General features: G+C 41.5%; 1 protein-coding gene across 1 annotated transcript; it reads right to left on the bottom strand.

Moving 5' to 3' along the window:
* Positions 1–852: 852 nt before the first annotated feature.
* On the bottom strand, positions 853–11,652 carry npffr1l2 (neuropeptide FF receptor 1 like 2). The gene is made up of 3 exons (XM_056254694.1): positions 11,264–11,652; positions 2,712–2,811; positions 853–2,043 (listed from the first exon to the last, which is right to left on the bottom strand). The coding sequence occupies exons 1-3, from the start codon at positions 11,610–11,612 to the stop codon at positions 1,044–1,046; spliced, it is 1,449 nt and encodes a 482-aa protein (XP_056110669.1). The 5' UTR covers positions 11,613–11,652; the 3' UTR covers positions 853–1,043.
* Positions 11,653–13,594: the final 1,942 nt, after the last annotated feature.

Here is a 13,594-nt window from a genome sequence, read left to right as displayed (position 1 = left end):
CTCCTTATAGAGATAATGGAATGAATTTATCATATTCATTCACTTTACAGTCCATTTACATTCATCTTGCTATTACAGCATTAAGTATATAATTAGACACCAGGTACCAAGCCAGACTTTACATAAGCCTCTTAAAGCCACAGTCAGACCTATTAGGACGCATGAAAAACACAGTGAACACTAAAATATAAACATTTGAGTCATAGTCACGGATTGTGCTTATTCCTCGCATCTTTGCCACCCTGCTGTTCTGTTTTCTCTCATAGTGAACTACAGTAGCTATATCAAATATGACATATGGCATCTTTCCCCTTTGGTAGTAACCATATGTGTTCACTCCAATGGTTTTCACAACAGTGATAAAATCACTGATTTACATAATAAAGGACATACACAAATACAATATATAAAATACAATGTTGATTTCAGGAAACATTTGTGCAACTGTGCAATACCGTCTTGAGAAAAGATAAACACGGCCAATTTAGTGATCGCAGCTTGTTGCCTGATCTGAGAAAAACTGTCAGGCTTACACGTCATTTCACAGACTCCAATTCAAATATCAGAAATGTTTTGTACAAGATTAAAATGTTTGAAATTGATTTGTTACCAAGTATCCCACAGATTTCCCTGTTGTTTAGACTAGATGCTTATTTTAAATATATAACTTTTTTTTGTTGTTGCATGAATTTGGTGAATTAAAATCTTTTAATTGCAAATTAAATTCTGTTGAAAAGCTAAAGTTTGTAAACAAATGCTTTACAAAGCAATATGTGACTTCATATGACTTCAACCTCCTTTAACATTGCTCTCGTTTGCACTTTCCAGGAAACAAAATAGAGCTTGAGAATTTTGAGTCCAAAAATAAGTTCATTCAGCCTTTGAGTGTTTCAAGTGTTTTCACATACATTTTCTGATGAGATTAGTACTGACTTGATCTAATGATCTCACTTTTCATATCTCACTTTAAAGATCACAGATTAAAGATCTGTGGAGTCTCAACTGCCCACAACCAGAGTCCATTAATCGCATAAATAATCCATCTATTCATCCCAGGCTTGGTTTTTACCCCCTCTGATGGGACTCTCTGGCTCCTCCATCTGAAAGACTTTTTGGTTTGTGACCACTTTTATCCCAGATCCCGCACTGGATCCTGTGTCATTGGAGCAGGCCGAGTTATTACAAAGCCGGCCAGTTCTCCTGTGCTCCAACTCCAGACACGTCCCCGAGTTCTTCAGATCGCCGTCATTGTAGACCCGGTTCCTTGCACCGAAATTCAGGGGATTGGAGTTGACCGCAGGATCCCTTACGTCTCCTCCTGCTTTCCGTTGCATTCCTCTCTTCACAGACATTCCCTCGCAGCAGCACGAATGCGTACTGCACACCGCCTGAAAGCTCCTCTTGAAGTTCTCATTGTAGTATCCGTAGATGATGGGATTGACGCTAGAGTTTGAGAAGGCCAACCAGTGAGCGAATGGGAACACGTAGCCGCTAAGCATCTCCAAGTCGTCTTCGTTCAGACCTCCGTAGTCCGTGAGGAGCATCAGGGTCCACAGAGGCAGCCAGGAGAGTGTGAATAACAGAGCCACGACGCTCAGCATCTTGATCACTTTGATCTTCTTTTGGGAAATGAGGGGCCGGCCTTTCTGCTGCGCTCCAGGAGCCGGAGGGGAGGTGTGAGACTGTCCGCTTTCGTGCTGATCGTTCCCAGAGATCACAGAGGTGGTGTAGAGTTTGATCCCGATACGTCCATACATAAGCGTGATCAAGGTGAGGGGGATAAGGTAAATGTGTGCAAACAGGACGGTGGTGTAGACTTTTCTCATCTGTGGGTTGGCCCAGTTCTCAAAGCATGAGAAAAGTTTGTATGTGTGGTTGTAGTCTTCATTGTGGACCATGTAATGATGCTCCACTCTCTCCACAGTCAACATCACAGCTGATGGACACATAATCACCACCGCAAGCACCCAGATCATCACTATGGTCACCTTAGCAACCAGTAGGGTGAGTTTAGGTTGGAAAGGGTACACAATGCAACGGAACCTGGAGGAGATTGGAACAGAGCTCTTTACAGCTGGAATAAATCCATCAGGCATAAACTGTACACCAATGTCAGTTAATCCTCTGCCTTTTTCTATAATTATTTTCTCCCGCTTACTTCCCCCTTTGTCGTATTTTATCATTATGAAATGGAAAATCAAAATGTCCTTGATATTTACACATATAAGAGGTTGCTCTACAACAAAAGCATAGTTGTTCTATACCTCAAAACAAACTCCCCAGTTTAAAATTATTTGCTTGCACCCTTCTGAAATGCCAGGATTTAAAAATTGCCCCAGTCATGACGTTACGATTTTTCTTTATTTTTATTGCCAATATATATATATAATATGTGTGCGTGTGTGTGTGTATCACACTATGGCAATTCAAAGTTTAAGTTTGCTTAGAAAATAAGCACAAAGGAATGTTTGGAAATGTAAACCGATATTTCCTACTGACGCACTACAAGAAATAAATGGCTTAAAACCATTTGTGTGTGTGAAAATACTAATGAGTCTAAGACTTTTGCACAGTACTGTATTAATTTCAAACATTTTAATAAAAATATTTTGTTTAATCTCTTTATTTCATTTCAAATATATATAATTTAGAATTGGATTTTAAAATATTATTGACAAGTTTCATCAGATTCAAGTAATGACACCACTGACCTGTCCACTGCAATGGCCACCAGTGTAAACACAGAGGCAGACACAGACATACCCTGTACCAGACCACTCATCTTACAGACTGTGTTTGTGAAAGGCCAACCTTGGAGGAAAAAAAGAGAGAGAAAAAGTAATGATTGACAAGGTAAATTGGGCTTCACACAACCCCCTCAAAACACACACACACACTTTCAGGAGAGCGAGATATAGAAAAATAGCTGAAAGTAGAGTGAGAGTAAATGATTCTTCTCGATTTATCAGCAGGCTGTCTAAGCTGAACTTGGGAACTGTAATATAAGAGGAGTTTAAAAAAAGTATCCTCAAACTTTTCAAGATGCCACAGTAATATTATTGTGCGTTTAAGAGTTTATAAATATGCTGAAATGAATGAGTGTCTCCCTGGGCATGACTCAAGGCCTTCAGCATTTTATACACCGTTAAACATACTGCGGACTAGAAGAAATATATAGTGTTGCAATGCTATCACCTGTGGACATGATCAGGTTGCATCGTGAAAGATCTGGATCTGTTTCCTATACCTTTGCTTTTTCATTCAGGGCATAAAACATGAAACGAGTTTCTTGGTCAAAATGATAGAGTGCTCATATTATTGATAACAAAAATTACGTGTCATCACATGTTCTGCAAAAAAATGCAGTCGAATGTGCAGTTTATTTAAAAGATGTTTTTTTTTTTTGTGCACACAAGTAAATACATCTTAAGTGCAAATATGAGTGAAAGAAACCTAATGCTTTAATCTGGGAGCACCTTTACAGCCTGAGGCAGTAGTAATGTAGTTTCACAATATCCAGGTCACTATTTGTGTACTGTGCGAATGATTATGTGATCATCTCTAAAGCAACTAGAGATGCTGCATGCGGGCTTATCACAATGGACACTTTGGTGAGCCACGAATAAAAAGATAGAGCTCTTAGTTCTCTAAAAGCACACAGGAGTAGTGTTATGCTTATAGAGGGTTGATGAAGTAGATGTGAAGTCATTATTGCAATCAACCCAGACTCATTAATCAGGATCTTGTATCATACTGAAATAATTTTCTATAAAGACTGTCTGGCTAAACATGATCCTGTTTATAGAGATGTGCAGGGAGGACATAAACCTGGAAGACAGTGGTTCCCTCGATATTTTCCTATGGTTTTTTATAAGGTAGTTTTTCAGTTTACGAGTAAAATAAGGTCTATAAACACAAGTTGACGATGCATGGACGTTTTGTTCTACAAAGTAAATTACACACACTCAAACATTTTTATCCAATTAATTATTAAAAAACACGTTTTTTTTTAAAATAAACATAATTCTAAACATATTCAGATATTGTAACAGCATGAGGGAGAATATACCAGTTACCTCCAAAAAACTCACCTGTTGGTACACATAATGGTACAACAGGCAAACATACAGCTCAAAGACGGATGACACAGAACATGGAGACATGTTGCTTCAGCTAAATAAGAAAATGTTATGTAAACCAAATGTTAAGATAAACTTGAAATTGCAATATATATATATACACTCACCGGCCACTTTATTAGGTACCCCATGCTAGTAACGGGTTGGACCCCCTTTTGCCTTCAGAACTGCCTCAATTCTTCGTGGCATAGATTCAACAAGGTGCTGGAAGCATTCCTCAGGGAGTTTGGTCCATATTGACATGATGGCATCACACAGTTGCCGCAGATTTGTCGGCTGCACATCCATGATGCGAATCTCCCGTTCCACCACATCCCAAAGATGCTCTATTGGGTTGAGATCTGGTGACTGTGGAGGCCATTTTAGTACAGTGAACTCATTGTCATGTTCAAGAAACCAATTTGAAATGATTAGAGCTTTGTGACATGGTGGAAGTAGCCATCAGAGGATGGGTACATGGTGGCCATAAAGGGATGGACATGGTCAGAAACAATGCTCAGGTAGGCCGTGGCATTTAAACGATGCCCAATTGGCACTAAGGGGCCTAAAGTGTGCCAGGAAAACATCCCCCACACCATTACACCACCACCACCAGCCTGCACAGTGGTAACAAGGCATGATGGTTCCATGTTCTCATTCTGTTTACGCCAAATTCTGACTCTAACATCTGAATGTCTCAACAGAAATCGAGACTCATCAGACCAGGCAACATTTTTCCAGTCTTCAACTGTTCAATTTTGGTGAGCTCTTGCAAATTGTAGCCACTTTTTCCTATTTGTAGTGGAGATGACTGGTACCCGGTGGGGTCTTCTGCTGTTGTAGCCCATCCGCCTCAAGGTTGTGCGTGTTGTGGCTTCACAAATGCTTTGCTGCATACCTCGGTTGTAACAAGTGGTTATTTCAGTCACTGTTGCCCTTCTATCAGCTCGAACCAGTCTGGCCATTCTCCTCTGACCTCTGGCATCAACAAGGCATTTCCGCCCACAGAACTGCCGCTCACTGGATGTTTTTTCTTTTTCGGACCATTCTCTGTAAACCCTAGAGATGGTTGTGCGTGAAAATCCCAGTAGATTAGCAGTTTCTGAAATACTCAGACCAGCCCTTCTGGCACCAACAATCATGCCACGTTCAAAGTCACTCAAATCAACTTTCTTCCCCATACTGATGCTCGGTTTGAATTGCAGGAGATTGTCTTGACCATGTCTACATGCCTAAATGCACTGAGTTGCCGCCATGTGATTGGCTGCTTAGAAATTAAGTGTTAACGAGCAGTTGGACAGGTGTACCTAATAAAGTGGCCGGTGAGTGTATATATGCATATTAATCATTGTTAAATATAGAAACAATGTATAAGATAAAATTAGTTTAGATTTGAGATTAAAATGAATAGAGATTATTGGTTGTGAACCCATACTGTAGTGCAACCTGGAAGAAAGCTGAAGAATCAGATGTTCTGAGTTATTCCATGCGCCCTCTGAAGTTGATTGAAGCCTTTGTCAAGTTGGAGCAGACATTAAGGCTGAGAATCCCAGTATAACTTGACACCATATGGGTTGTATATACAAAGACAGAAAGAGGTGGATTAACTTTACTCCACACTAAGCAATGTATTTTCTTTCAGCACTTTGAGTCACTGCAGAGCTTAAAAGGCTGTAACTGTTAAAGTGAAAAGACCAGCTCACAACAGAAATGCTCAGAACACACTCTCTCCCCCTTCTCTTTGTCAGAATGCATTATAATAGCTTATAAATAACATCTATTTACCAAGCAGGTGATGGTATGTTCTGAGAATCCCAGTATAACTTGACACCAAATGGGTTGTATATAAAAAGACAGAAAGAGCCGGATTAACTTTACTCCACACTAAGCAATGTATTTTCTTTCAGCACGTTGAGTCACTGCAGAGCTTAAAAGGCTGTAACTGTTAAAGTGAAAAGACCAGCTCACAACAGAAATGCTCAGAACATACCATCACCTGCTTGGTAAATAGATGTTATTTATAAGCTATTATAATGCATTCTGACAAAGAGAAGGGGAACCATGGAGAGAGTGTGGGGGAAAGGCTTGTTGAAGTGACCTTCCATACTATCCATCAGTCTATTTCCTGGCTGCTGCATTTCATTGATCAATCAGAGGTGATTTTATTCACAATCAATCCAACTGCATTTAGAGTTATTCATTTTGCAGGTACTTTTATCCAAAGAAACTTACAAATGAGCCCTTTTGGGCTCGTTGAACAAGTTGACAAGACTTGCTGCAGCGTTCTGAATCATTTGTAGAGGTTTGATTGCACATGATGGAAGTCCAGCCAGAAGAGCATTGCAGTAATCAAGCCTAGAAATGACCAGGGCCTGGACGAGAAGTTGTGCTGCATGCTCAGTTAGGAAGGGCCTGATCTTCATGATGTTGTGTAGTGCAAACCTGATTGACCGAGCTGTCTTTGCACTGTGGTCTTTGAAGGTCAGCTGGTCTTCAAAGATTACTCCAAGATTTATGGCCGACCTTGATGGGGTGATTGATGATAAACCTAGCTGGATGGTAAAATCGTGCTGTAGAGTCGGATTAGCAGGCAATATGAGAAGCTCAGTCTTTGCCAGGTTGAGCTGCAGGTGATGTTCTTTCATCCATTTCATCAAAGCTTGAGATTAGTGCAGCTACTGTGGGATCATCTGGTTAAATTAAAGGTAGAGCTGTGTGTGATCAGCATAGCAATGGTAGGAGAAACCATGTGCCTGTATGATGGTCCCCAGTGATGTAGTGTATATGGAGAAGAGGAGGGGCCCAAAAACTGAACCCTGAGGAACCCCTGTTGATGTGCTTTGGATACCTCCCCTATAAAGATGCTACCTGGTTGAATTTGTTCAAGTGTTTTCGCTATTATGGTATGGGAGAGATAGGTCTGTAACTATCTACAAATGTTTAATGTGGGTTTTTGAAGCTGCAGGGTTACCCAAGCCTGCTTGAATGCGGTAGGGAAAATCCCAGCGCATTGGTGATATCTATTGTGTTTTAAACAGTCAATCAAATGACCTTCATCAATTTAAACAGAAAACAAAGTCAACAAAAACAAATATGAACCAAAAGTTATATAACAACCTATTGATTAATGAAATAAGCTTCTTGACAAGTCTTTTCTCTTAAATGTATTTGAAAACGAAACAAAGCAATGCCAACTTACCCATTATAGAGTACTTTGTCTGTAAACACGCCGTACGCGTCAAACGCTGCCAGTATGAAAGCAAAACGCGCGTGTCCTGCTTCCGCTCACCGTACGCACTGCTCCTGCGCTGCTTACGCTCTGCTAACGTGTGCAGTGTGAAACCGGCGTAAGAGAGATGGTTTGTAGAAGGTGTGAGGGGATGGGATAGGGGGCAGGTGACTGGAGAGAAAATAAGCATTTAACACTCATGTGATTAAAGAAAAAACATTGAGGATATACTACTCATTGTTGCCGATTTGCCTGAGTTTTATTTATTGTTAACCAATTAGCAAGAAATTTCATTGGATTAAATGTGTTAGTTTTATTAATAGTAATCGCCTAAAATGGGCTTATTTAAAATGTGCTAATGCAACATGATTTTCAATCTGTTTTCATTGCATTCAATCCACTTGAATTAAATACATTAATTTAAATTAATTTTCTCAACAAAGTGTTTCCAACTTAGTTTTTCGTGATATTTGAAGTATCAACCTAAAAATTATGCGCTGAAGTTAAATGGAAAAATATTGTGTTGACATTTGCAAAAAATAATCGATAATTGCCATTTTAATCAGTTATATCGTCAAACATTTTGATGCGCTTAACCTTTTTTCACTCCAAACTCTGCCAAACAGACCAATCTGAGGAAGGAGGAGAGAGAGAGAGGGAGGGAGGGAGGGAGGGAGGGAGGGAGGGTGGGGACTCTGGAGGAGGACGAGGAGCAGGCAGAATAAGACACCATTGAGACGATGACCTGGGAGGAGCCAGGATAGAGACAGGAGGGACCAGAGCATAGATGGGAGGAGCAGGAGGATGACCCAGAGCCATAACATGAAGGACCACGATGGAGTGTTGGTAGAGGAGCCAGGTGGAACCAAGGGAGACTGCTGACTGGGGTAGATATGGTGGAGTTTGAGACCAAGAGTTTGAGCGGAGCTGAGGGTGATGCCAAAAGCCTGGAGGGCCACGGTGGAGTGGCAGGCAAGTGTAACTGAGGTGGAGGCATTGGCTTGACAGACCGTGGCGGAGACTGTGGAATGAGGACAATGGAGGAAGGTGTAGATCCAGAAGCAGATACAGATGGGTCCGTGCAGCAGAGTGGAACAACTGGAGGAGCTGAATGGTGACAGCGGAGACGAGGCAGATGAACTGGATGGCGTTGGCAGTGGAGGAGGGAGAGGGAGGCTGAGCATCTGCGACGAAGGAGACTTGGTACTGGGCATAACCAGTGACAACTTGGAAATATCCAGTGATGACTGAAACAATGAGGAACTGTCTGGGAGTGGAGGTAACTGAAGTACAACAAAAGTATGTAAAGCATGTAATACATTAATCCAGCTCTGATTAAATACCTCATCCTCAGCCGCAGGAGGGTGGGCAGGGCTCGTATTCAAGCCGACAAACTCCACTAAAATGCCATCGATGATGACTGACGCTGTTGCCAGCAAACACACCTGGATTGACTCTGCATTGGACTAGGGCTCCGGGATGAAGACTGCCTCTGGTGATCGCTCGATCTTTGTGGCAGGCTCAGGCTCCGAGTCAATAAAACAAGACAGAGAAAGCTCGTACAAACACAATCCACGTAAAGTTAACACGAGACTATGAACTAAGGGAGAAATTTAGACTTTAATACACAGAGGAAGGACTTCAACGGAACAGGAAACGGGTGTGAAACTAATACATTGCCACGTGTACTATGCTAGACTAACTGGGACTTGTCACAACAGGTGCATATTGTTGGTTTGATTGCTTCTATTGTTCTCCTCATTTGTAAGTTGCTTTGGATAAAAGCATCTACTAAGTGATTAAATATAAATTTAATTAGAGATCATGACTACGAATGAATGAATTAGAACTCAGGCAAAACAGACAATGATGACCATGACTAAAACTAAAGACAAAAATTAAACCTGACTGTGATAGAAACACTGTTCAATATATCTTCTTTTATATTCTGATGATGAAAAAAAGACAACCTCAAATAAGAGGACAGCGCTTGTATAAAAAAGATGATGAGAACACAGAAGTTGAAAGAAAATATTCAGTGGTTGAAAACTTTTAGTATGCACAGATTCAGATTTGCATTTGTATGCATTGTAGTTAACACTCATTCACTTAACACAGGTTTATGTATAATCTCATGCTATCCCCTGCATGGCTCACCTGTTGTCCAGCAAACAGGCTGTGTCTTCCAAATATTTTTCCTATTATACATTAGAATCCATTATTCATTTTTAAGCCATTATCCATGCCTTTCCAAATAAAGTATTCAACTTCGGGCACTGATGCTGTGTCCTTGCAGTGAGCAAGGACTGCATGCCAACTAGCAAAAAAAGCTAAAGAGCGTTTGCAGTTCTGACCGAAATCCAGCATTTGATGAGCTTTTTGTTCTACTGAGCCAAATAGCAAGAACTGACATACACTCACCGGCCACTTTATTAGGTACCCCATGCTAGTAACGGGTTGGACCCCCTTTTGCCTTCAGAACTGCCTCAATTCTTCGTGGCATAGATTCAACAAGGTGCTGGAAGCATTCCTCAGGGAGTTTGGTCCATATTGACATGATGGCATCACACAGTTGCCGCAGATTTGTCGGCTGCACATCCATGATGCGAATCTCCCGTTCCACCACATCCCAAAGATGCTCTATTGGGTTGAGATCTGGTGACTGTGGAGGCCATTTTAGTACAGTGAACTCATTGTCATGTTCAAGAAACCAATTTGAAATGATTAGAGCTTTGTGACATGGTGGAAGTAGCCATCAGAGGATGGGTACATGGTGGCCATAAAGGGATGGACATGGTCAGAAACAATGCTCAGGTAGGCCGTGGCATTTAAACGATGCCCAATTGGCACTAAGGGGCCTAAAGTGTGCCAGGAAAACATCCCCCACACCATTACACCACCACCACCAGCCTGCACAGTGGTAACAAGGCATGATGGTTCCATGTTCTCATTCTGTTTACGCCAAATTCTGACTCTAACATCTGAATGTCTCAACAGAAATCGAGACTCATCAGACCAGGCAACATTTTTCCAGTCTTCAACTGTTCAATTTTGGTGAGCTCTTGCAAATTGTAGCCTCTTTTTCCTATTTGTAGTGGAGATGAGTGGTGCCCGGTGGAGTCTTCTGCTGTTGTAGCCCATCCGCCTCAAGGTTGTGCGTGTTGTGGCTTCACAAATGCTTTGCTGCATACCTCGGTTGTAACGAGTGGTTATTTCAGTCACTGTTGCCCTTCTATCAGCTCGAACCAGTCTGGCCATTCTCCTCTGACCTCTGGCATCAACAAGGCATTTCCGCCCACAGAACTGCCGCTCACTGGATGTTTTTTCTTTTTCGGACCATTCTCTGTAAACCCTAGAGATGGTTGTGCGTGAAAATCCCAGTAGATTAGCAGTTTCTGAAATACTCAGACCAGCCCTTCTGGCACCAACAATCATGCCACGTTCAAAGTCACTCAAATCAACTTTCTTCCCCATACTGATGCTCGGTTTGAACTGCAGGAGATTGTCTTGACCATGTCTACATGCCTAAATGCACTGAGTTGCCGCCATGTGATTGGCTGCTTAGAAATTAAGTGTTAACGAGCAGTTGGACAGGTGTACCTAATAAAGTGGCCGGTGAGTGTATATGCAGCAGCTAGTAAATGTCAGAATAGGTCAATGCTGTAGGAGTATTAGCTCTAGACTTAGAACTGTGGGATTGAGATACAACCCAGCATAATGCATGAACGCGCTAACTGGGGAAACAACTCAGGGTTCACTGCAGTAATAAGAGACTTGCTCTGTGGAGAAATGCTCAAAAGATGTGCTACATAGCCATGAGCGGTGGAAAAATGTTTTTAGTGGTCAAGGCAAAAGACAGGATTGTTTTTTTTCTCTCTCCTTCACATGTTTGTGTCAGTGTAGTGATGTGTTTTACCTGTAATGAGGTTATCCACCAGGGTTGTTGGGATACAGAAGACGCCCACCAGAAGGTCACTAACGGCCAGGTTGAGGATGAAGAGGTTCGTGACCGTTCTCATCTGCCGGTTCTTCAGCACAATCAGACATACCAAGCCATTTCCCACCATGCACAACAGGAAGATGAAGAGGTAGGCCGTTGTCAGGGTGGCAGCGACAGACAGAGAGTGCTGGTAATATGGGTAGTAGGTGATACTAGTGTGGTTGGTGACATTACTGTGGTTTGCGTAAGCATTCAGGAGACTGCTGTTCAAATTGAGTGTGGAAAGCTCCTGCAACATCTCCACTTCTGCTAGCTCATCCTCCATGCTGTCACAGAGTTCTTCTTGCAATGCTGGTTGCAGAAAGCACCTGAGGGTGAACAAATTGCACACACACCACAGTAGAGCCAATTCAAAACAGTAATGTCAAAACAGAGACAATAATGACTTTTCATTGTAAAATGCGTCAGGCTTTATGTGAAGTCAGTTTCAACAGGAAAGCTTGTGCATCTGATGCATGGCGTATGAATGCTTTCCAGCACCTTCAGATTCATCAGCAGCCTTAGCTCTTATAGACTGTCGTTGTACATTTTTCTGTGATTTTATACATAGTGAGTTTAGAACAATGCATGCTATTGTGAAAACACATGAAGACTACATTTGCATTTCTAGAAAATAAATTGCCAGAGCTTGCAAGGCAGTAAAAAATATGCATGAAAGAAAGTTTATATTGCTTTGGATTGCGTTCTGAAGGGAGGGTGGGATCTTATGCTTTCAAAGCTATAGCTTCCCTGCTGAAAAATCCAGTATAAACCAGCATGGATTCAATGCTGGTTTATGCTGGTTAGTGATGGTATAGCTGGTGGACCAGCATATCCATACTGTTCTCAAGCAGAGATGGGGACTCGAGTCTGAGACTCGGACTTGAGTCGCACTTAAGTCGCACAAACAGCTGACTTCAGACTTGACCTTGAGACTCGACCCAAAAGACTTCAGACTTGACTTGCGACTCGACACAAATTACTTCAGACTTGAGCTTAAAGACTCGTCAACAACCTGTTTTCATGCAATTATTGCTTTTTAAATCTAAAATCATTAACGTATTTCTATTTTCTTTTATTGGCGCATATACGTTGGGAAATCGTATGATGAGCTGCATGCCGTGTCCCCTGCCCTTTGCCATACTCTGCAACGTGCATGCGCTATGCCTATGTGCACGCCGCGCACACTCACATATCATAAAATGCATTGACGAGACTTGACTTGGACTTCCAAAAAATGACTTGTGAACATCTCTGTTCTCAAGCAAACAGGAGCTGGTGGAGCTAGTTCACCAGCATGGTCTTGCGGGTGTGAGTAGGCTAGCTGTCTGAATCCTTTTTTTGTCTCCTTTTTATCTTCTGTGATTCTGTTTGTTAACTGCATGTTCAATCATCAATTGTAGAGTGAATCTACACTTTATTTCACTAACTGCAACATTGATTTCATGTTACTTTTACTCTCTATAGATTGGGACCATATGAAAGTGTTTGTTTAACACTTTGAATTGTACTGTATACCAGTAACCAGCAACATGCGTTCTTCTTTATTAAATGATTTATAAAAATGTATTTGGAAATTTGTCTAAAATAACTACGAACACACACTAAGAAACATATGTAACGCATACACAAGTTTTGTTGTGGCCTTTTTTGGATCATATGAGCACCCCAAAGACAACATATGCTGGTTAACCCTACCTTTAAATATTGTCTGTATGTTCAGCAGTTTGGGCTGAAATAATTTCAGAAGTTGAATAGGATAAAGGGTTAAGAACAAACCTCTGGCTAGAATGCTTAAGGAATATCAAAAGAGTGCAGTCTTAAGCCTCACTCACACTACAGGAGTTTTAGGCCGATTTATGCCCGATTTACCCCTCCCGAGAATCGGAGAAAAAATTTTGTCGAGGACCTCGATCGGTTCCGATGTTCGGCACAGATTATCTGGTAATGTGAAGCGTTCACAGATCGAATCTTGCACCTCCCGATCTGCTCTCACACAAATCGGGCTCGCCCCGATCATATCAAACATGTTTGATATTTATTGGGATGAGCAAGATTGTGATTACCGGTACGTCACTGTCTAGCCAATAAGAAACAAGTAGGGCTGTCGTGGTGAAGGAATTTCCATTGTTGTAATTTCGAGTAACTCAACAGCGTGATATGCGGAATTATCTTCATTTATTTATTGCTAAATAAATAAGTGTTACGCTGTGGTCAGCAGGCACGAAGACGAGTACATGTTCAGTAATGAAACCGAAATTAAAAAGC

Source organism: Rhinichthys klamathensis, unplaced genomic scaffold, assembly GCF_029890125.1.
Source record: "Rhinichthys klamathensis goyatoka isolate OS25496 unplaced genomic scaffold, OSU_Roscu_1.1 h1tg000114l_1, whole genome shotgun sequence".
NCBI lineage: Eukaryota > Metazoa > Chordata > Actinopteri > Cypriniformes > Leuciscidae > Rhinichthys > Rhinichthys klamathensis.
This window is presented reverse-complemented; position numbering and strand designations above follow the sequence as displayed.

Excerpts from the sequence above, each read along its gene's own strand:
- npffr1l2 (XM_056254694.1), bottom strand. The coding sequence starts at position 11,612 with ATGGAGGATGAGCTAGCAGAAGTGGAGATGTTGCAGGAGCTTTCCACA. Across the intron at positions 2,812-11,263 it reads GGTGGATAACCTCATTACAG|GTTGGCCTTTCACAAACACA; the intron begins GTAAAACACATC and ends TTTTCCTCCAAG. Across the intron at positions 2,044-2,711 it reads GTGGCCATTGCAGTGGACAG|GTTCCGTTGCATTGTGTACC; the intron begins GTCAGTGGTGTC and ends AATCTCCTCCAG.